The following is a 21,172-nucleotide window of genomic DNA, read 5'->3' on the forward strand; positions in this document are numbered from 1 at the left end:
ATATATTTAGATATATATATAAGATATATATATATAATATATATATATATATATTATATATCTACAAGATCTATACATCGCGGCAACGTGGATATTAGTAATAATGTGCTTGAACACTTTGGAAACCTACACTTACGGGAAATGAATATAGTGTAGACCACAACTATGTGAGTGAAGTAAAGAATAACGTAGATTATTGGTGCTAACGTTTCTGTTGAGTATACATAAATTTAGCTAAAGCGCCTTCCGGTGGCCAAACGGGATACATGTTAAAGCATTAATACAGTAACGCTCTCATTTTATTAAGATGGGAGAAACAGTAGACTATTCCTAGGGAGGTGCAGACAGTGGTATTCTGACAGACTATGATGAATAAACTGGTGAGGACAGAGCCAAATAAAACTGGAAGTTAAACAAAACAAAAGCGTCTTTATTAACAATTACAAAATATGAAAGCCATAAAACAAATAGTTGTCGCGTAGATCTCAGCGTATATATTTGAATTTTAAGACATTTATGTTCCTTTTATAAAAGTGCCACAAAAGCTCAGTAGTAGTGCTATCCACCATTCATCACGTGTGCTACAGTGTTCCTGCATGCGCACAAGACAGACACAGGTCTAGTTTAACTATATGAACAGTGGCAGATCTAACAATACTGCCAGACTGAAACCTGCTTTGTCAGGGATCTCTTACTTATTGCATGTAGTAATGTCATTACAGTGGTCCATTGAATCAGGCCAGGGAGTAAACACCAGCAGGATTTATTTTTGCTTAGATCAGGGGTCTCCAACCCTGGTCCTGGAGAACTACGCTGGCTGCTGTTTTTCGTTTCAACCAATCTGTTACTTAATTGAATCAATTATTGGCTTAATTAATCAACAAGTGTTCCAGATCTTCAGCCACTGATCTAAAGACACCAATAAAACCTGCAGGACAGGGGCTCTCCAGGACCAGGGTTGGAGACCCTTGGCTTAGATCATTAAAATAGACTCCACAATGGTGTGGATGCTTCAAACCAATAGTGCTTTACATTCAATCTCACCAGCTGCCAGTCACAACTAGGGTTGTGTTCCACACAGATTCCCACTCCTTCCAGCAAGAGTCCCAGACTGTACTAGGCAGTTGTGTCTGAACAGCTCTGTGGTTAGTGAACCAGCTTTGAAACAAGCTGGAAGAAGTCCCTGGTAGAAATCACAGGTGATTAGACATGGGCAGCCACCCCCAACCTAGACTACAGAAACAAGAACAATCTCTCCAGTGCTTGACCAATGCCAATCCATGAAGGACACACCATTAGCACCCTTTAAAATGTTTTATAATGAGAGGCAAACGGATATCACTAGGATATCTAGTTCCCTCAGGTTTCTCAGGTCTCCAGCCTCCATGCCTTGTTAAATGTCAGGTCTGTTTTGCAAGGTTGGCAATATTTAATGCTGCCTCAGGCTCAGAGGCTCTTCTGCGCGTTCGGAATCCGCCGCACGTTTACCTGCGGCCTGGTGTAGGCTGGAGCCTGGGCCTCGCACGCAGTCCTCCCCCTCGTAGCAATGGTTTAGGCGGGCAGAATTTAGGGAACACAGCAGCTCCCCTTTGACCTCTGTGAAGTGGTCGATTAAGGCTTCTATGCTATTAAATTCATCCTGGAGGTGCTGAGATAGAAAATATAAGAATAAAAAAAGGAGACGATGAAGGGTATCCTGTCCCTGCTAAAACTTTTGGGAAATGCACCTTTAGCTAAATGAGAGCTTGTTTAGCTTCTTTTGGTAATGCCTGACTCAAATCGATTCTTTAAATAAAAAATAGGTACACAGCATAAAACCAATAATATGATTTCTGTTTAAATCACTGATACTGTACACTTATTAAATTCATACTGGAGCTGCTGATTTTCAAGCAAAGATATAAAATCATTCCAGACTCTAAACCTCGCCCTGTATACTCTTTACCTTCAGGATGTAGTTCCCATTCGAGTTCCTGTTGATCTGGTATCCCTGCAGGCCGAAGGGGGTGCGGACAGAGAGGCACCAGGACTTGGAAGAGTTGGGGTTCTGCCACAGCAGGAATGCTCCCAGGACATCTTTGCGGAGCAGTGCAGAGCTGCTGTCCCTGCAACACAAGCACAGGGCTCTTTACACACAGAATCCATTGCTTACCTCTGCTTCGTGCCATTAAAAATATTTACAGTTCCTCCTTTTATTGCAGTGAGAATCTTTTGGTTCTCTCTAAACCAATCTCGACTGATTCTATAAGGCTTGGGGTTATTCAAAAATAAAAATAAACTTTTGGAGAGTTTTTACATAAAGTACATCAGGCTCTATCAAGTGTGAATTCATAGTTTAGGGCTTCAATTTAAACTGTACGTCCTTTTTAAGTCTTAAGTGTCGCACTGGTTTCACTGCTAAATTGCACTCAGTTCAAGCAACAGCAAGATTACAGTTGGGGATCAGCAGACGATTCATGTTCTTTTCACACCCTGAGATCCTGTGCAGAGCTGTGTAATTAAAAGGGGATTGTCGGTTTCGGACTCTAGCCGATTTCTCTAGACATGTCAGTCTGGACTGTAGGGGGCGGTATTACTGTAGGAGCCCATGCTGAAAATATCTACCCTGTAAGCGTTTCCTGTTTTATGACATCAAAAACAAAAACACCGTTTTGAGTTATGCTTTGCTTTCTCTTGCAGAGTGATGTACAGTACTAGTGACAAGCAGGTTTGAAGAGAGCGTGAGGGCAGGGGACATACATATTTAATACAAGAACAATTCACATTTCTATAGCGCTTCAGGATCCCAAAGCGCTTCACACACACACACACACACACACACACACACACAAAATTAAACCATTCAACTAAAAAACAGTCCCATACAGAATTTAATAAGACAGATTTAAAAAAATTTGGTTTTAATTATACAAGTTGAAAAACTAAAGATAAAAAGCCAGTTTGTAAAAATAGAACAATTAAAATAAATAAATAAAATTGGAATTAAAAAAAAGTTAGACTGATAGTAATAATTATACTATTAATAACAGTAATAGTCAGACAGCGAGAGGGGGAGCACTGTGTATAAAATTAAAATAGATACCATTATTATCATTATTATTGCTGGTAATAATAATAATAATAATAATAATAATAATAATAATAATAATAATAGGCACTCAAGCAGGCGTGGATTAAACAGTGGAATCTCTTTTGTATTTCAGTCAGTTTCATTGCTGAGCCATAGGTCCGGAGAGGAGTAACAGATATACTACAGGGTCACTGACCTGTGAATCCCTGCAAAGGACCACACAGCTTCTGTGAGGATGTCCTGGGTTTCTGACAGGGAGAAGGATTTTCCCACCTGAAAATCCAGACTCCTCCACCCCCGGTTCACTGGAAGCACAGACAGAGTGATGGGAGTGAGGGGGGCAAATACAATATTATTGGAGCAGGTGAACAGGTCATCTTCAGTGCCGCCAACCTTGTAAGAGGTACGGAAAACAAATCCTGACCTTTTCTGTGCATGTTTTTGAAGCCTGCCTAAAATGCTTTGTAAAATCAGTCACATGTTAAAAGAAAAGGTTCTTCATTGAATCATCATGAAACCTGGTAATTGTGCAACAAATATTATAAGCTTTTACTTCCTGCCTGCCTGCACTTAGTTGTTTAATGCAGCTTACCAAAAAAGTTTGACGTTTATGGGGAGACGAGGACAGGACAGTATGTTTAAAATATTTGCGCCTGTTTTGTTCCCCCACAGAATACATATTTTCAGATCCATTCAACATGGAGTTAGAAGCCTCACAAGATTTCTTACAAAACAAGCAAGCATTCAAACAAAAACAGGATGCAAAAAAAATAAAACGGCATGTCAAAAAGTGCTTAATGCAGCGGATCAGAAACAAAGACTTGAAAAAGATCACAGCTGTATTTCGGTGGTCACAGGACTTGTCTTTACAGTTCAATTGGAATTAGCTGCTAAAACACGCAATTGTTGTTGAAAGACAGGCTGTTTCTCAAACCTTTGCCTCATGGCTTTTTCAGTCCGCTTTTAAGAGATGTTACATATGCCGTTAATGCTTTGTGACTAGGACCCACAATAAAAGGAAGCGGCGCGGTCCCAGTGATCCTTACACTTTTCCTGGACGGAGCGGTGTGTCTGCGAGTCGCAGTTGAAGGAGCGGTACGCCCCTGAGCGTAGCACTTTGTTCCGGATCGCTTTCTTGCGGACCAGCGTCGGGGAGCAGACAGGACTCTCAGCAGGAACGCTCGGCTTCCTATGTGCCTGAGAAGGATTAAGAATAAGAATAATAAATTACACTATAGCTTAATAACTATGTATTCATGCAAAGCAACAATTGCCTTTAATAACTGTTTCAGCAAAAACAAAATGGGCAGATAGTGGAGAAGTGAGGTGGTGAAGAATATTAGCATCACGAGGTCCATATCCCCCAGAAAAGAGACACTTGCATCCAATTCAAAGTCATCTATAGTTAAAGTATCCTACAGCTCTTCAGTTTTAAGAAGTAGCTCCATTAGAGGAGGATTGGGTGAAGCTAGAAGACTCTTTGACAGGTATCCCGAGGTGTCAGCGTCTCACCATTTTATCAGGTATGAACTCTCCCTGAAAGGGGGCCCGGCGGAACGACACCAGGGCGCTGACGCTCAGGGAGACCCCGTCAGCGATGAGGGAGGGCGGGGGAGGGATGCCCTCAGGAAGGCCCTCCAGACAGGACACTGTCTCCTCACTCTCTGCCTGCTCTGGATGCTTCTCTAGGTAGGCCAGCTGGAAGGCTCTGCAGAGGAGCAGGTTCAACACCCTGGCCTGGAATTGGACAGAAATCAAGTTCAATCAAAACCTAGGCGGGTGATTGGACAGAAACTAAGTCGGAATAAAATCTGCACTTGTGATTGGATAGAAACCAAGTCAGAATAAAAATCAGGTCTGTGATTGGACAGAACCCAGGTCAGAATTTGTAATTCAGTGAAAACTTTCTCAAATAATCTACAAGCATTGAGAGGGCTTTCTACAAAACAAAGCAAAGGAATTTCAATCTGAATGTTATACTTAAACCTATACCATTGCAAGATGAAATTGAGCGTAACTGTAGACTGTATGCTGTTTCAATGAGCACAGTCTTATTCAAGAGAGGTTACATCAACAAAAAAAAGGACATCAGTCTTGGTGGTGAAATAGGCAAGTTTTAGGAATAAATGCCCAAGGATAAAGACAGGGTTTAAACAGCTGGCAGCGTGCAGTACCTCACAGGGCTGGCTGCCCACAAAGAGATGGCAGTACAGTTCATCTGGGGAGCAACCCGGGTTGTGAGCGACGAAGGCGAACTGGCAGTCCAAGGGGCGGCAGGTAGAGAACAGAATCCTCCTCATGGAGTGAGCCATCAGCAGAGTCTGTACCAGAGGAGCAGAGAGGTCACAGCCAGCCAGCACACTTCCATCACTGATATACAAGAGACGGAAACTTCAGGACTAATGTGTATTTCGATTTAAAAGTGATTTAAAAAACTAAAGCAGTAGAAAAGAGGTTTTCATTTAGCAGCGTACAGGTATTCTCTTCTCTTCTTCTGTTTTAAAATCAATATGCATGAATATCCAGACAATTCTCTCATTTATATTTTAAAACAAAAGACCAACCGTATGGCAGCGATCAGGTCAAACATAAGAAACTAGGAAGAAATCAATACCTAAAGACTCTTACTTACTGCTCCTCCTTCCAGGATTCTTCCTATTCATTCACAAGCATTTTTTTACAGCCGCGGGTTTACTCGCAGACAATCTCTACAGTACCTAAATGAACTGCTGGACTCTTACCGCTCCATCTGCATCGTACACCTTCACTCCCTTGGTAGAGAATTTCAGGGTGACGGCGCTCCGTGTGCTGCAGTCCTGGGGGAGAAGACACAGAGCTGAATGGCTGCTATATTATTATCACTAGCGTCTGGTTTCACAAACCCTGATAAGCACTCATTTTAGACATCCTAATATATATTATATAAAGTATTCCATCACAAGGATCCAATCTACACTTTAATATATAACGTCTTCTGTATGACTATTGAGTTTTCTGCTTGGATTATTAGCTGCCACTCTTACTAACTATTTTAGCAAGAATTGCTCGTGATTTTCTGAATCAAGTAGGGGAATCATATCAGTATTGCACGGGCTTCATTGCCCAATGCTTCACCTACGGGTATCGCAGAGCGACGCTAACATCACTGTGGATCCGCAGTGCGAAAAATGACGGCTTGGCAGGAACACGTTTCGGAGGACGCGTGTTTCGGCCTCCGTTTCCCCGAATCGCCTGGAAGTTGCAGCGGTGAACCGGGATCAATAACAACACAGTGAGTTAGTTTCATCTGCTTTGTATTTTAATGAAATCTGTTGTGCTCAGTCATGTGTAAAATAGAAAATTACAGCTACGCTAAATTATGTCTTTCAAATAGATATGTGAAATGTAATTGTGACTGAGCAGATACACTCAATTTGATAAGAGCTGAACAAGCGGTTCTTCAGATATTTCACTCTATAGTGTGCCATACAGCAGCGGATTTGAATTACCTTGAGGGATCGCAGTAGCTCATATACCAGCCAGGTCTTCTCATCCAGACAGCATTTCTCCACCACACAGGAGCCCACATACTGCACAGGGAGACAGGGAAGAGCACAAGAGCCAGGCTAGTACTGGTACTGCACCAATCCAGCAGTGTACCTGCAAAGGCCAGACCACTAAAACCACACTTCCTATACATAACCTTTCTCAGCAGAGTTTTCAACTGGCTAGTATTTATATCAGGCAGGCTTCTCTTTAATGAGCTTGACGGGGTTAAGGGACTTTATTTCCGAATACAAAGATTTTGTTCTGTCCGAGTTTGATCAGCCTACACCCAGCTGGGATACTTTAGGACAAGCCTATAGAAAAGGTTAAGTCCCTGTCAAATCAGTGCATGGAAAATTCAAGTTGTTTTTTTAGGTCACCCAGCAAGCTGATTTTACTTTAAACTACGTGTATTCAACAGCATATTCATTTTTCAGAATTCAATGGCTAGCTCACAATAATGGCTTGGCCAAGTTTTTAATTCAAAGCTTCCCATAGCAACGACAACATTGAACCCGTAAAGACAAAAATAAATGACTTAATCTATCAACATAAGTAAATAGTTAAACAGGCACTCTTTTTACCATGCACAGTTATGTCTTCCATCACTTATTGATTGTTTGTGTGTCACCTGCTTGGATCCACTGTGTATCCACTCTCTCATCACCATCACTCATAACGTACACAGGGTGCGCAAAACTACAGAAAGACACCCAGTTGTAATTCTAATTAATGAATAAGCTCAATATGCTTTTATGGTTTAGAATCACCAGTTTGCAAAGTGATGTGCTGCTTGATAAAACGGGTAGGCGGCTATATATTGATCAGCGTCTGAAAGGGGAACGTGGGCGACCGCCTACAGGGACCATCTTTATCCTAACTGCATTTGGCAAAGACCTCTGTGCCACGAGTCTTCAAAACCTCTCAGAAACAGATAGGCTATTCCATGAAAAAAGGTATGTTTGTTACACCAACAAGAACAATGGCAAGCCTGACATTTCTGAGGACTTAATCCAATGGAACACGTTTCGCTTTTTCATGAAATGGCTCAACTACTAGAAATCGGTCTACTCCAAGTCAGAAGCAACTTGTGATTGGGGGAAGGTGACGGTTGCAGAGGACGGCATTAGTCACACAATAACACAGACACTATAAGCGAATGCAGAATAAGTTGCATTGATTAGGAAAGTGTACAGAGAGTAATGTAGGAGGGAATTTTACCAAACACAATTTATTAAGAACATCTCCACTGATTCTAATTAGCGACATAACACATTTAGTTAATGGCACTGATACTGAGTAAAGAAAGCACAAAGAAACAGTAAAAACACATGCTGTACCTACTTGATATTTTGATCTACAGACACAAGAACACAAGTACAAAGGAAGTTGTATCGATCGTAGCAGTGTACAGGGAGTATTGCAGGGGGGATTGTTACCAGGTACAAAAGATCTGTCTTTTAAAGACAATGAATACAGTGCTCAAGCAACAGATCTTTAAAAATAAATCAACTACAGGAGCCAAGATCTTACTGTACCTCTGCAAATTTGGTCTCGGTTCTCGTCTTCCTGGCTGAAGTTTCACTCATGTCTTCTCTTTCCTCTTGTTCCTGCAGTCAGAAGCGAGCTTACTGAACTGCAGCCCTTTTCCACTCTGTAAGCCGACAAAAAAAAAAGCAGCAAAAGCATGCGAACATCACCACTAATGCAATGACTGGCTGTGGCTGCACTGTCAAGAATGGAGCGCTGATGCTTTTGTGGTTAGCTCATGACAGTGCTACTGCATGGGGCCTGCAAAAGGAAATTAGAAGGCAGTGTTAACTGACAACCTGGCTGGGCTCTGCTTTAAAAGGCAGACACACCATTGTTTGCAACATTACATCAAAGGGATGGTAATAACACTCCTATTATTGCACAGCAGTTTCATCCATTCCATGCTGTACTGTGGGGATATTTATTTGCTCAAGTAGCTGTCTTTGGATCTGCCACTCTTCAGCTCAATTGGAACCCCATTAAGTCCAGTAGACAAATGTTTCAGATATTTTACTTTAGGCTTGAACTGATCAGCCTGTGCCTGTGCCTGTGCCTGTGCCTGACCAGGATAAGCCACAGCTGGATTGTTTAGAGAATATTAAAGTGACTCCACCCGAGTTGCATCAACCACTCATTTTTAGGCGTCTCCCCTACATGCAAGCCAGACTGGTTATCTAGTGCTGTAAAATGCTCTAAAAAAACACAGCTGTATCTTATCAAGTGGGATATTGGTGGGAAATTGGGTTGCTTAATGTTTTGCAAACATTAAGGCATAAATAGGTGTCAGTTAAACCAAATCCTACAGTAGATGCTGGAATGGCACAACAACGTTTATCCATGCTTTACTCAGTCTAGACCAGTTACCCGTACACGATTACTATTCACTAGCATTACCAATTCGTTTTTACATCAGTGTTTACATTCTACTAATGCCGACCCACACAGTTACACTTTTATAATGACGCACACACAAAAATATTCAATATAAAATTGAACCGTGTAGTTCCTGCTTTCTCCGCCGCTCGCTGTAGCCGATTTGCTTTCTTCCAGGTGCTCGCTTTCCAATCAGGTGTGCAACAGGCGTTTTTCCCAGTGTTTCCCAATCAATGCAGTAATTGCAGGCAGGATGTTTGTTTTTCTCACGTTTCACCGTCTAGGAATGTTACACCAAGTTGATTCATCATCGGAGCAGATGCTTCATTTATGAAGGATTACATTTTATTTTTTTTAAACTCATAACAGTAGTCTACGTATATATATATATATATATATATATATATAATATATATATATATATATATATATATAGATATAGATAGATAGATAGATAGATAGATAGATAGTGAACTATAATTCGCTGTCTAATTTACAAGTACCGAAATTATAACACATAAATACAGTATATAGTGCTTGTGCGTTGTATTACGGGTTTTACACAGTATTCATTTTTTTTCTTAATAAAAATCAGTTTCTCTTTAAATAAATAAGTCGTTTTCATATTTTTAGAAGCATTGTTACTTTTTTTCTTGTGTACCATCTGAAGCGCAGCATTACATGTTTGTTTTCCTCCTTTTCTTTCTGCCATATCTGTCCGGCAGCTGCTGTAATTCAGGTGTGTTAATTAGGGCGTTAACCTCGATGGAAGTTTACCAGTATCAATTAAAGTGAAAAACGCAGACCGCAGCTCATCAAAAAGTTACACGACTGCATTTCACATCCACGTACTGTTTATGGATTTCAACAGGTTTCTGCGGTAACTCAAATACAAAACCGATAACATCACAGAAATGTTCGTATTTTTGAAGGCATATAACAGACGATTCCTCTTCATGAAAGATATGAATCAAATCTGGTCTTGACTGGAAATAACTATCCTTATTTACAAAGAGTAGGAATAAAAAAACAGTAATGGACAGTTTTACCTAAAGTACCAAATGCATTTGTCCAAGATTAGTGGTAATCTGGGTCTGTGAACGACCTTGGATTCCCACCAATTCCATTGCTCCCCTTAGTGTCCCGTTGGTTAAGAGCCAAGCAGCAGTTCAATGGTTTGAGGATGCTGCTGCGAAACACTATTTTGGGTAGAAGTGACCAAATTACAATACTCAGTGTATATTTGTATCTAAAATCTGTGGTGCCGAATAATTCAGGACTGAACTGACTGCATGAACTTAATAGTCACAAAAAATATTATTTTTAAAATATTTTATCGTTAATAAATAATTTCTAATTAATAAATAATAACGCAATAAGAGTAAGAAGATTAATTTGTACTGCAGCCAGCATCTGGAATCAGGAGCTGACGTAAGCTACAGAAAATGAAAAAATATAAATAACCTGCAAGACAAGTCCTCACAAAAGCCTGCCAGTACGTCCGTCCCACTCGGCTTTTAATTTCCCTGTGGCGGAATGAACTGCTGTTGCCAAGCTCTGTGTATACTGAAGATTAGCCTCATCATGCAAAGCAGGACACGTTGAGGGGGGTAGCATTGACAGCTGTTCCAGGAAACTCATCTTTTCCGTGTGAGCACTGACTGCAATTACCTTTCCCAAAACAAAGTTACTCATCAGCTGAGGCACACAGGCTGGCCTCAAACAGCAACTTGATGTGGTGTTTAGACTGACTTTGTATCATTTCCTGTTGCAGTAATCACACCCTGTTGAATTTGTTTTCATTTGGAAGTTTGAAAAGAGGTGGAAATAAGACTCCTATTGCAAAGTAGTTAGCCACAGTGTATAGTTAACACGCGCATGTGTCTTTTATTGAACTCACAGTAAAACCAGAAATGGGTCACACCACTATGCAATGGGAGTCTTATTCCCATCCCGGCTTCAGCACCCCTCTAGGTCTCAGAAGCATATCTCAATTCTGAATGTAAAACCAAGGTCCTATTTTAAGTGACTGGGCAGCAGTTGTTAATGCACAGTTCATCCCCTAGTCTGTAAGTCACTCTGGATACAAGCGTCTGCTAAATGACCAATTAATAAAAATAATGGTTACGCAGGACGCATTTCGAATTAAGCCATGCGTCTGAGTGCTGAAGCACGGAGGGGGGTGCTTAAACTTCTGAGTTTTAAAATGACCAGAAAGGATGAGATTTCTACCCCATCACTGAGGAATGATCCCACATCTCCCCATCCTTGTACATTACAGGCTTTCAGACCTGCTTAATATCACTCCCACTAATTCCCCTCACTTACCATCATGTTAAAATGAGTAGTTGTTATCACACAATGTTTAATATCACTTACATTTCAGATACGATTAATTTCCATCCCAACTAATCACCTTGGGAAATAAAAGCACACTATTAGGTGAGCATGCAAGTTGCTGTACAGAACTGAATATTGGTACGATAACACACGACTGCATACAGAACTCTGCAATGTGCATTCTTACAGCTTTCTAGTGTATTTCCTTTTTGCTCAGTCCTTTTGAAGCTATGTAAAAGGCTTTGACTATCTGTGATGTTGCAATGTTGTAACACTGCAAATCTAGTAATAAAAACACTGAAACCAATACAAATATATACAAGTCACTATTTATTAATGATTACAGAAAAAGCACCACAAGGGGCATTATGTGCATGCAGATTACTAATATTCTAGTGATTACTGAAAACAAGGTTGTCAGTCTTCACACTCAAAGAAATGCACCAATACACAGAATAGCTTTTTTTTTTTTTGATACAGTAACAAAAGAATTCTCAGAAACCTTCAAACAAAATCAGGTTTTCGTTATACTCTATTTTTAAGTTATCGCATCAGATCGAAATTTGAAATCATTTTTATTTCCCGTTTTTGTTATTTCCTACCGCTAAATAATAAACATTACCACAAAACATGTGCTTTTTCTTCTCCTTCCCCTCTCCACTAAATAAGTGATTTTAGAATTGTAGCCCTTTCGGCCAACCAGACACCTAGTTCTCTGGTATGTCCCTCCCACAGGGAGGTCTCACTTCAAATAACTTTGCAAATTAAAAGTTGATGACTAGTATGATTTTGGCACTTACTATGCATTTCTTGTATTTTAAATTTGATTTGTAAGTATTCTTTAGCTGCTTCTTATCTTAAGAGAACCAAAATACCCAAATCACTACCGACTTATTTGGGTAGCAAAATATATCTCATTGGACTTTTCATTTAAAACAAATAATTATTAAAAATACACAAAAGACAAAGCAAAGCCTAATACGCACCACACAGCAACGTGTGCTCACACAGTCAGCACCAGGTAGCACATGTGAGTGAGTCTGAAGGCAAATCTGAATTAAAACTAAATAAAGAACAAAGAAGTCAAGCAATGTCTGGGGAAGATTATGGACGTTACACAGAGGAATTTCACACACATCCTAACAAAAAAATCAGTGGATTTATAAAAGAGGATTTAAGGTTTAAAGAAACATTTCAATCCAAAAAATATTCCCTCTTGTGAGATCGACTTTCCTTGCCTTCTTTACTCTGGCGGAAGCTTTAGAATTCCAGCACTGATAGAGAGAAACTTTACAAAAATAAAAAGAATAAAACACTGTTGTTTTATTCCCCGTAAACAGCTTGGGGAGTTGAAAGCTTACAGCCTACCAAAATAAAAGGAGGAACACCAGGGGGAAAGCACTAGCAACTGTACAGCCTGGATCTCCAGAGCACGGCTGACCCTCCGATGCGGCTGCTGCACTGGCCGCAGTCTCCCCAACTCACTTCCTCACTCTCTGGGACTTGCGGGCGGCCGGTTTCCCCTTGACGGGAGACCTGGCCGGAGTTGTCTTCGCCGGGGATTTCTTGGGAGCTCGGCTCGTCATCTTCTTGGTCGCTGGCGTTTTGGGTTTATTCAGGGGGGCAGCTTTAGGGGGTGGTGCGGCTTTCTTTGCCGCTGCAGCTTTAGGGGGCGGAGCGGCTTTCTTGACAGGGGTCGAAACTTTCTTGGCAGGCGCGGCTTTTTTGGCAGGTGCAGGTTTTTTGCCCCTGGGGGTGAAAGCCGGCACGCTGACCTTCTGGGCGCTGCCCCCGCCTCTTTTCTTGCTGGCTGGTGGCTTGCGGGGTTTGGGGGGCGGAGGGGTGCGGACCTTGGGAGGGGGTCTCTTTATCTGCCTGCAAAGAGGTTTTAAGAAGCAGCAGCAGTTCAGCTTATTCAAGTAGAGGTGCAATCAGAAATCAATTTCCTAAATAAATATTGGACAGGCAATACCAATAAAAAGCAAGGAACAAAGACTTCACAAAAGCCTTTAAATACCACGGAAAACAATACATAAGTGAGGCTCCAATAGGGCACCGGGCGATCAATGTTTCATTGAGGCTCACTAAATAAAAGCCAGTGCAATGATTAAAAGATGACTGTTGCATCTTTATTTAAATGCATTACACAGCAACAGAGTAAACCACCTTCATCGTCTGCTTTACCCTAAATGCATTTTTATATTAGCACTAGCAGCATTAAAACTACTGCCCCCTTTTTTTGCGTTCTTTGCATGTTTCAGATATTAAGGACCGATGACCATATTGCTCGTTGTAAGAATATTCTTTCTACAATCTTGGTTAATAGTCTGGAGTTCTCTGCGTTGCACAGTGTGTAAATGCTGCCTGTTGGTTTGAAGGCTGTTTCCCTACCTCTGTACACTCGGGAGCTTGCTTTACCTTTTCTTTGGCGGAGGCTCGTCCTCAGACTCCTCCTCAGATTCTTCCTCAGACTCCTCTTCTGATTCCTCCTCCTCCTCCTCTTCTGACTCAGACTCCTCCTCCTTGTGTTTGTCAGGGAACAGGATTGTAGGGCTGAGAGGAGGAGAGGAGGGCAGCGACATCACAACATAGTGCAACAACAACAGCTACAAACCTACATTTTACTGTTAGCCATCGTACACTCAATACACAAAATAACGTCTAGTAGCACCTGCATCTCAATTACTGGAAAAGGAGATGCACCTTCAATTACATCAGTGGGAGACGGCAATCTTAAACATAGCCTATAAAAAGTAGTTTTTCAATGCAAGTGGAAAGAATACAAGAGTGTGTCCAACCATGAACCGAAGCATGACAACACCGGGCAATGGAAAAGCAGCTCCCCTATAACCTCCACAGCAAGAACTCCTGTCCTCCGCCCCCATTCCCAGTCCCTACCTGGGGTAGTAGGGGAAGCAGAGCTGGAAGGTGCCGCTGAAGCCCTTCCCAGAGATCTGCTCCATCCAGCCGAACATCTCGCATTTCCGCAGGGTCCTCTTCAAGTTGTTCACTACGGGGGGGGGGGGGAGACCAGACAGCAGGGCTTCAAACAGCTTGCGTTCCAACATTTAACCCACACGACTGGTAGAAATATGCCAAGATTAGATTAATAAACGTAGTTTCACTGTTGATATGTGTAAAAATAAACAACTACATGGCATACATACTAAAGTCCTGCATTGGGTCGTGTACCCGCGGATTCAGAATGTTAACCTTTTCCTAGTTTGTGGGTCAAAAAATGTAATTTTTGGATCAGTATACTCGTCTGTAACCCTTTCCCAAATAACGTTTATTGGAAAGTAAATGTACCGGTGTTTCCTGCACTAAAGCAGGATTAGGGTTTGTACTGTCGCTCGTTTGATACGTCGCAAGATCCTTTTATCACGTCCGCTTGGTGTTATTAAAAATGCCTGCGGACGAGATGAAACAACAGCAGGGTTTACATCATGCAGTGGACAATAGTTTGAGAGGTAAATCAGAAGTGTGGAATTAATCTGGAATCATAACGAATGAAAATAACGAACACGTGACTGGATTCGTTGCTTGCAAAACCTGTCATTATGGTTTTAATGCATGACAGCCACAGAACTGGTACATCTCTGTGAAAGCCCTTCCAACTGGTTGCATAAAAGGAATAGACAGGTATTTTATAGGGAAGCAAGTAAAGATGGTATGTTACAATGTTAAAGTATATCCAGACCACTAGAGAAAGCTACCACGCTCTATAGCCTATTGCATAAACCCAATCTGTGGAGAATGGTAGAGATATCTGTGTGTGAATGTGAGAGCCAGTAGACACAGGCAGTAGGTAAAGGACAAACACTTGTGGGTTTGGGTTGGGTTGCAGGTCTTATTAAAGTGGGCTGGGTCACTGATAGGACGGTGCTGCAGTGGGTTGCGGGTTTGGGCTGGACCTGTGCAGTACTCTGATACATACATTATGTACAGTATGTGCTTCCATAATATTGCTGTGTACCATACATTTTGCCGCTAGGGATAATAAAGTAAGTGCACATTATAGTTTGCCGAAATGCATTCCAATAATAGTACAAAAAGTGTGTCCTGGTCTTGCTAGGAGCTGGTTAGTGGGCTCACCCTGCAGGTTGACCTTGCCTCCCTGGCTGTTCTCCAGCACGAATTTCTTGAGTGCTGTGGTGGAGCAGGTCTTGGGTTCGTTCATGGCAGTGATGGCAGACAGGATTGCGTCTTCGAAAGGACCGCCGCTCAGAAGGGGCTTGTCCCCCAGCTTCTTTAGCTGCAAAACAACAACAATGACAGCAGCTTCCCAAAAACAGCATTACACTAACTCAAGGATTGCATATTAATTATGGAGCCAGTATGCATATAACCGCTTTTACAAAAGTACAAGTAATGCCCACTCTTGTTTGCAGGACACCATCTGAGACTAATCAGTTTGTAGATGGAGGGAATTGTTCTGTGGGTTTATTTATATTTCGGGTAGACGGGAACCTACAAATTGCTGTGCCTGAAGTAAAGAGATGTATTATACATACTGATGGTCGCTCTCAGAATTAAAACTGGCTTCTAAAGCTAAACTTATATCCAATGATCTTTTTCATCCTATGCAAGTCTATCAAAAACTAATTTTAAATGAAATCCCTTACAACATTAAGCTTCCCTCTTTAGTGGTGACAGGCAGACTGGCTCACCTGGAATGTTCCAGACGCTCCTTTCCCAGTTAACTGCTCCAGCTGTCCCTTCTCTACAGCTCTCTGCAAAGCATTCTTCAACATGTGGGGTCTGCAAGAACAAGCAAATTAAATCTACAATAACCAAGGTTTAAACAGCCCCGTTCAAGCACTTTGTGGAGATGCCTACTTGGGTTATAGTTCTACCTTGTGCTGAAATGATGGATTGTATTTTAGCAGAACTCCTTGAACAGTGGTTTTGCTATTGCATGTGTAATGAGCAGTGTTGTGTGATACATTTCCATTATAGATTCTATCCTGTCCCCTTTGTGAGAGATGAGATGAGGTTAAAAGTTCTAAAACCACAGCTGTAATCGAGTCCGACTCTCTTGCATTGTGGTTTACACGCTCGTTTATGGGCCCTGACTCACTTATTTTTCTTCTTCATTTTTAATCACATTTTACTTGTGTCCAATTTGTTACTTTTGGGAGTTTTGAGAATCAGGTTGTTATTTTCCAAAAAAATAAAAAAAAATAAAAAAATAATAATAATAATAACCTCAACTGATATACTGTGCTGGGCTTTTCAGTTTTACAAAATGGCCATTATAGGCAAAAAAAAAAAAAAAAAAAAAAAAAAAACATACAACACAATATTTGTGAAGAACATGCTTGAACCCCAATCCCTAACCGGCTCCCTACCTGCTCTCCGCCATGAGCTTGGGGAAGTACTGCTCCACGTACTTCTTGATGAGGAAGTAGGAGGCCTCTTTGGGCTCACAGAGGCGGGTGAAGATCAGAGGCAGAGTGTTCTCCAGTTTCTCTGTGGGCTCAGGCACTGCCACCTTGGCTGGAGCAGAGCCACCTTTCTGCAGGAGAAGCAACCACAGCAGAGGACTACACACAGGGGAGCAGCATCTATCTTCCCAGCTTTCAGCAGCAGCACTGCACAGGGTGTTCATAGTGAACACTGGGCTCAGTTTTTGGGGTTTTAATAGCGTCGAGTTTAAACATTCAGACGATATCCAAACAGTAAGCAATTTCAGTAACATGCATGGGAAACACAGCTGTTAGTTCTAAGTGTTTTATACGGCTGTAACAATACAGTGTAAGAATGTCTGTCTCATCTTGTGTGTTTCTCTTACCTTTCTGGATTTCTGTGACTGCTTGGAATGGCTGGAGACCACTGTGAAGCTCCCAGAGAACCCCTTTCCTTTCACCTGGAGCAGGGCAATAAATCACAGAGTCAGCCCTGCCACACACCAGGGAGCCAGAGTCCAACCTGCTACTAACAGAGCTCAACTGAGAAATACTCAAAGAAACTGAAGAACAACAAACGTTTCAAACAAGTCCAGAAAAAGACCAACGTTGGTCATTGAATTTTATAGTTTTTTTTTTAGTATTTTTAAAAGTAGTGCTCGAGTATTTTATAGTTATGGATTACGTTCAATCAATCTACATGTGCAAGACTAACTGTACACTGTGAACACATGCAGCCCACCAAACTGTATTTTATAGAACTTTACACTTAACATTGCTAGTGCTCCCTTACACGACAAATATTTAACCACTTTGAAAAAGCCAGTTGATACTAAGACAGCAAAATGGTCACGGTTGATCACACAACCATCTGAAGGGTGACCAAAACGAGTCTTGAGTAGGAAAGACTGACTGTTTGCATGCTGCATGTTGTAAGATTGGTATGCATCATGGCCCCAGCCCACCTGTCTTACGGCCCCCCTCTGCAGCTCCCGCTTCAGGGCTTGTTTCAGCAGGTAGCCCCTCTTATCCAGCTCCAGTGATGGGTACTTGTGAACAATGTACTTCTTGATGGCAACTGCAGAGGCACCAGACTTCTGAAAACAGGCCTGAAATGAATCACAGGATTAATCAGGAGGGACCCCAGCCCAGCAAGCAGCACGAAAGGCTATTTTATTAAAAAGCAATACAAACACAGCAAAACCAGCTGGCTTGTCACAGCAGCCAGTACTGCTTTGTATATGTGCAGGGCTGGGATAGAATCAGGGTATATCAAGAGGGAATGCGTGGTACTTGAACACAATAAAAACACTGCCTCCTCTTGAAACACAGTTTACATGGTTAACTATGAGTGTTTATAGCACTGTACGATTCATTATCTACAGCTATAGCCAAAAGTGTTCAATCACCTAGAATTTTAGGATTGTTTCATTCAACTTTATGAAGCTAAATTCAACAGCATCATACAAAGCTTTTGGCCATCACGGTACTGCGCATTCACAGGTAACCATGTCACTAGCCAGCAAACTGAACTTATACGGTAGGCTGCTCAACAGGGGTGAGGTTAGAGGGGCCCGCACCTGGATGGCCTCTGTGAGGATGGCATCCATCTTGGGCCGCGCGAACAAGGTGACTTGTGCGCCCTTCTGGGAGCGGGCCAGCTGTTTGGCCGACATGGTGGCCCAGGCAGGAATCTTCTTCTTCACTTTCTTCTTCTTCTTTTCCTTCACGGCATCTTTGTCACTGCAATGATATTCAGAGGTATTTAACAGGGCAGAACCATGAGATGCCCGGTCTTATGGGGGAAAGTGGTAGAATTACATTTGCCAGTGCAGAGGGGAATTTGAACGTACAGACATGAATATCAGGGAAAAAAAGTGCATAGTTATGGCCTGCAAGTTTCCTGTATGGCAGCTGTAATTCAACGAAAAATAAAAAGGCACGTTACTCTTTCTTCTGCCCCTCAGCAGGCTTCTCCTCCTCTTTTTTCTCCTCCTCTGTTTCAGCTTTCTCGTTATCTTGCTTCACCTCCTCCTGTGGTGGAGCTGCTGTGGGTGCCTCGTTCTCTTGCTCTCCCCCTGTGGAGACTGACTCCTCAGAGCTGGCGTCCGCATCTGCACACAGAAAACCAGGTGCCCATCAACACAGCTCTTCAACTTGAGACCCTTACTGACTGTGCCACACTGACAAGGACACAAGCTAGGGACTAATCCCCAATGTACAGCAGTTTCATCCATTCCAGGTATTATACATTTACTATGACTTCAACTTTAACATAACAGCTTGTTATGGCCAAATGTTTTGCATTACCCTATAAAACTAACTAATTTTGCTTCATAAAGTCAAATGAAACATGTTATATTAACATGTTGAATTACATACCGCTTTGCAGTTTTCAATTGTCTCCATCCTAAAATCCTAGGTGATGCAAAACTTTTGGCCATAGCTGTACACTGTGGCTAATGAAGCTCATATTAAAACCTGAAATGTGTGAAACCGCTATGCAATAGGAGTCTTAATTCCATCCCTGAAAATTAACATTCTAGCTTGTATAACTAAACTGTACATTGCTAAGTGTGTTGTACTGAAAAAAGAAAAAAGTGACAAAGTAAATGAATAACGTACTTCTAATACTAACAGACCTGAACTGAAGTAAATTAAGGGTCTAAAGACTTGCCCTTCACCGTCATTCATATTGGGTTAACCCCCTTTTTTGTGTGTGCTAGTTTGTATTAGACAGGTGCATTGCTGCTAACACTTGTAAACCTGCAGGTAATGTGTTTGCGCTCCTGTTTTCAAATGCATGAAGGGACCAGAATGAATATCCATGGATCAGATTGAATACTGAGATTAAACGCAGCCATGGTGCAATTTGTATGAGCCTTCTTGCCAAATAGAGCTTGTGTGTGTACAATTATTTGGTTTCATGCAATACAACAGTGCCATCTACTGCCTACATTATACTTAGATTTAATCACACACATCTATGCAGTGGCACAGCAAGTCCAGCATTTCAGGTATCAAAGTGCGCCTTACACCCGTTTTAAACCCATGTTTGCCAGGTTGCTGGGACATTGTAGTTAGCTCACACAGGACAGGGCAAGTAAGATTTGCCAGCCCCACTGTACCTGCTGCAGGAGGGTTCTTGGGTGCCGTTTCCTGGGAGGGTGTCCCGGCGGAGCGACGGATTGGCATGGCTGGTGGGTGGAATAGAACTTGCAGCTGGAATAATTCAAACACAGATATAGCAAATATAGTAGAACAAGACATTGGGGTGTATTCAACTGTAAAGAGCAGTGGATCTAAATACTGTACAGATGTTCTTTAAAAGAGGACAGAAACACACTCACAAACCCTTTCTCAATGAGCCCGCTATTCCAATGATGGCCCTCCATACACATGGAAGTTCATTCAGGGCTGAGTGTAAAACATTCTCAGGGAAAGGTTAGGTGAACACAAAGGCTTCCAAACAGGTAAAGCCATTAAAAGATACCGAGGAGGGTAAACATAGTAAACTTATTTTAAAAAGTTTAGCTATAAAGAAATGTCATCTCGTGGAGTAATAATTAACCAATAAAATATTTATTTTATCTTTTTTACAAAAATAGACTTATTTGTACATAGCCATTATAAATGTGTACTTGTTTTTTAAATATATTTTCTAACATTGGTCAATGTAACTAGCTCAATTGGTTACCGAGGTATTGTGTTTAACTGTAACTTCCGATTTTCAAAAATAAATCAAACCGATACAGCAACGCTGCAGCCAGAGCGCGCAGGCGCGGTGCGAGCGTTTAAGTGGGGCCTCAGAAAAAAACCAAAAAGAAAAAATCCAGGCGACTCATTCAAATACAAACACCGTTTATTCAGCAGGTATAGTGTGTCACAAACGTAGCCCTCTTTCCTATGCATAGCCGGAACACTGCATTTGTATAGGATTCGCCAGTTTACAACATTCACAGCGTCTCAGTGCAGCTTAAATTAACAGTAACAATATAGTAAACTACCTACAGTCTCACCCTCCCGCCTCAAAAAAAAAAAAAAAAAAAAAAAAAAAAAACTGGCCATTTTGTCCATTGAACCTATACAGCAATGGCGCTGCAGTGAGCCGATGGGGTTTTAATAATAAGTTGCAATGCAAATCAAGGCGCTTTTGCAAAAATAAAAAGGAAAAGCAACCCATTTCTCCACGTTGTTTCTTTTCACTGCACTTGCAATTTACACTGTTATTTTCCCCTTACCTTCTTTCTTGCTTGGTGCGTATGTTTGCATTTGAAACGATCCTCTTGCCTTTATTTAGGTATTTTTTTCCCCCCAGCTCCACTGCCTGCCCCGCCTCCCAGCGCAGACAACACGTCATGCGTTCAGGACGAGAAACATTACAGAGGACGGTTTCATGCTTGTCTCGACTGTAGTTGTTCTA

General features: G+C 41.6%; 2 protein-coding genes across 3 annotated transcripts; both read right to left on the reverse strand.

Annotated features, from left to right (window-relative positions):
- Window positions 1–274: 274 nt before the first annotated feature.
- LOC121328462 (SH2 domain-containing protein 5-like) lies at window positions 275–10,568 on the reverse strand. Of its 2 annotated transcripts, none has more exons than XM_041273140.1 (11): window positions 10,466–10,568; window positions 9,125–9,281; window positions 8,134–8,249; window positions 6,559–6,639; window positions 5,812–5,886; window positions 5,245–5,391; window positions 4,583–4,807; window positions 4,117–4,267; window positions 3,267–3,375; window positions 1,946–2,105; window positions 275–1,648 (listed from the first exon to the last, which is right to left on the reverse strand). In XM_041273140.1, exons 3-11 carry the CDS (start codon window positions 8,182–8,184, stop codon window positions 1,430–1,432), a joined length of 1,218 nt encoding a protein of 405 aa, XP_041129074.1. In that variant the 5' UTR covers window positions 8,185–8,249; window positions 9,125–9,281; window positions 10,466–10,568; the 3' UTR covers window positions 275–1,429. The 2 variants fall into 2 exon arrangements, with proteins under 2 accessions (XP_041129074.1, XP_041129073.1); XM_041273139.1 differs by having other exon boundaries at window positions 9,125–9,323; window positions 10,466–10,531.
- Window positions 10,569–11,654: 1,086 nt separating this feature from the next.
- Window positions 11,655–21,172, reverse strand: LOC121329103 (heterochromatin protein 1-binding protein 3-like). The gene is made up of 12 exons (XM_041274443.1): window positions 20,991–21,172; window positions 19,878–19,971; window positions 18,698–18,863; window positions 18,330–18,492; window positions 17,715–17,858; window positions 17,136–17,210; window positions 16,693–16,859; window positions 16,012–16,102; window positions 15,437–15,596; window positions 14,240–14,351; window positions 13,760–13,894; window positions 11,655–13,216 (listed from the first exon to the last, which is right to left on the reverse strand). Exons 2-12 carry the CDS (start codon window positions 19,942–19,944, stop codon window positions 12,823–12,825), a joined length of 1,674 nt encoding a protein of 557 aa, XP_041130377.1. The 5' UTR covers window positions 19,945–19,971; window positions 20,991–21,172; the 3' UTR covers window positions 11,655–12,822.

This window comes from Polyodon spathula, chromosome 16, assembly GCF_017654505.1.
Source record: "Polyodon spathula isolate WHYD16114869_AA chromosome 16, ASM1765450v1, whole genome shotgun sequence".
Classification (NCBI taxonomy): domain Eukaryota; kingdom Metazoa; phylum Chordata; class Actinopteri; order Acipenseriformes; family Polyodontidae; genus Polyodon; species Polyodon spathula.

What these genes read in the sequence shown, in the direction of transcription:
- LOC121328462 (XM_041273140.1), bottom strand. Translation starts at nt 8,184, where the DNA reads ATGAGTGAAACTTCAGCCAGGAAGACGAGAACCGAGACCAAATTTGCA. An exon ending in TGGGCAGCCAGCCCTGTGAG is followed by an intron (nt 4,808 to 5,244) that starts GTACTGCACGCT and finishes GTCCAATTCCAG; the next exon opens with GCCAGGGTGTTGAACCTGCT. An exon ending in TCCTTTGCAGGGATTCACAG is followed by an intron (nt 2,106 to 3,266) that starts GTCAGTGACCCT and finishes CTTGTGTTGCAG; the next exon opens with GGACAGCAGCTCTGCACTGC.
- LOC121329103 (XM_041274443.1), bottom strand. Translation starts at nt 19,944, where the DNA reads ATGCCAATCCGTCGCTCCGCCGGGACACCCTCCCAGGAAACGGCACCC. An exon ending in AAGCTCATGGCGGAGAGCAG is followed by an intron (nt 16,103 to 16,692) that starts GTAGGGAGCCGG and finishes TTGTTCTTGCAG; the next exon opens with ACCCCACATGTTGAAGAATG. An exon ending in AGGCAAGGTCAACCTGCAGG is followed by an intron (nt 14,352 to 15,436) that starts GTGAGCCCACTA and finishes CCCCCCCCGTAG; the next exon opens with TGAACAACTTGAAGAGGACC.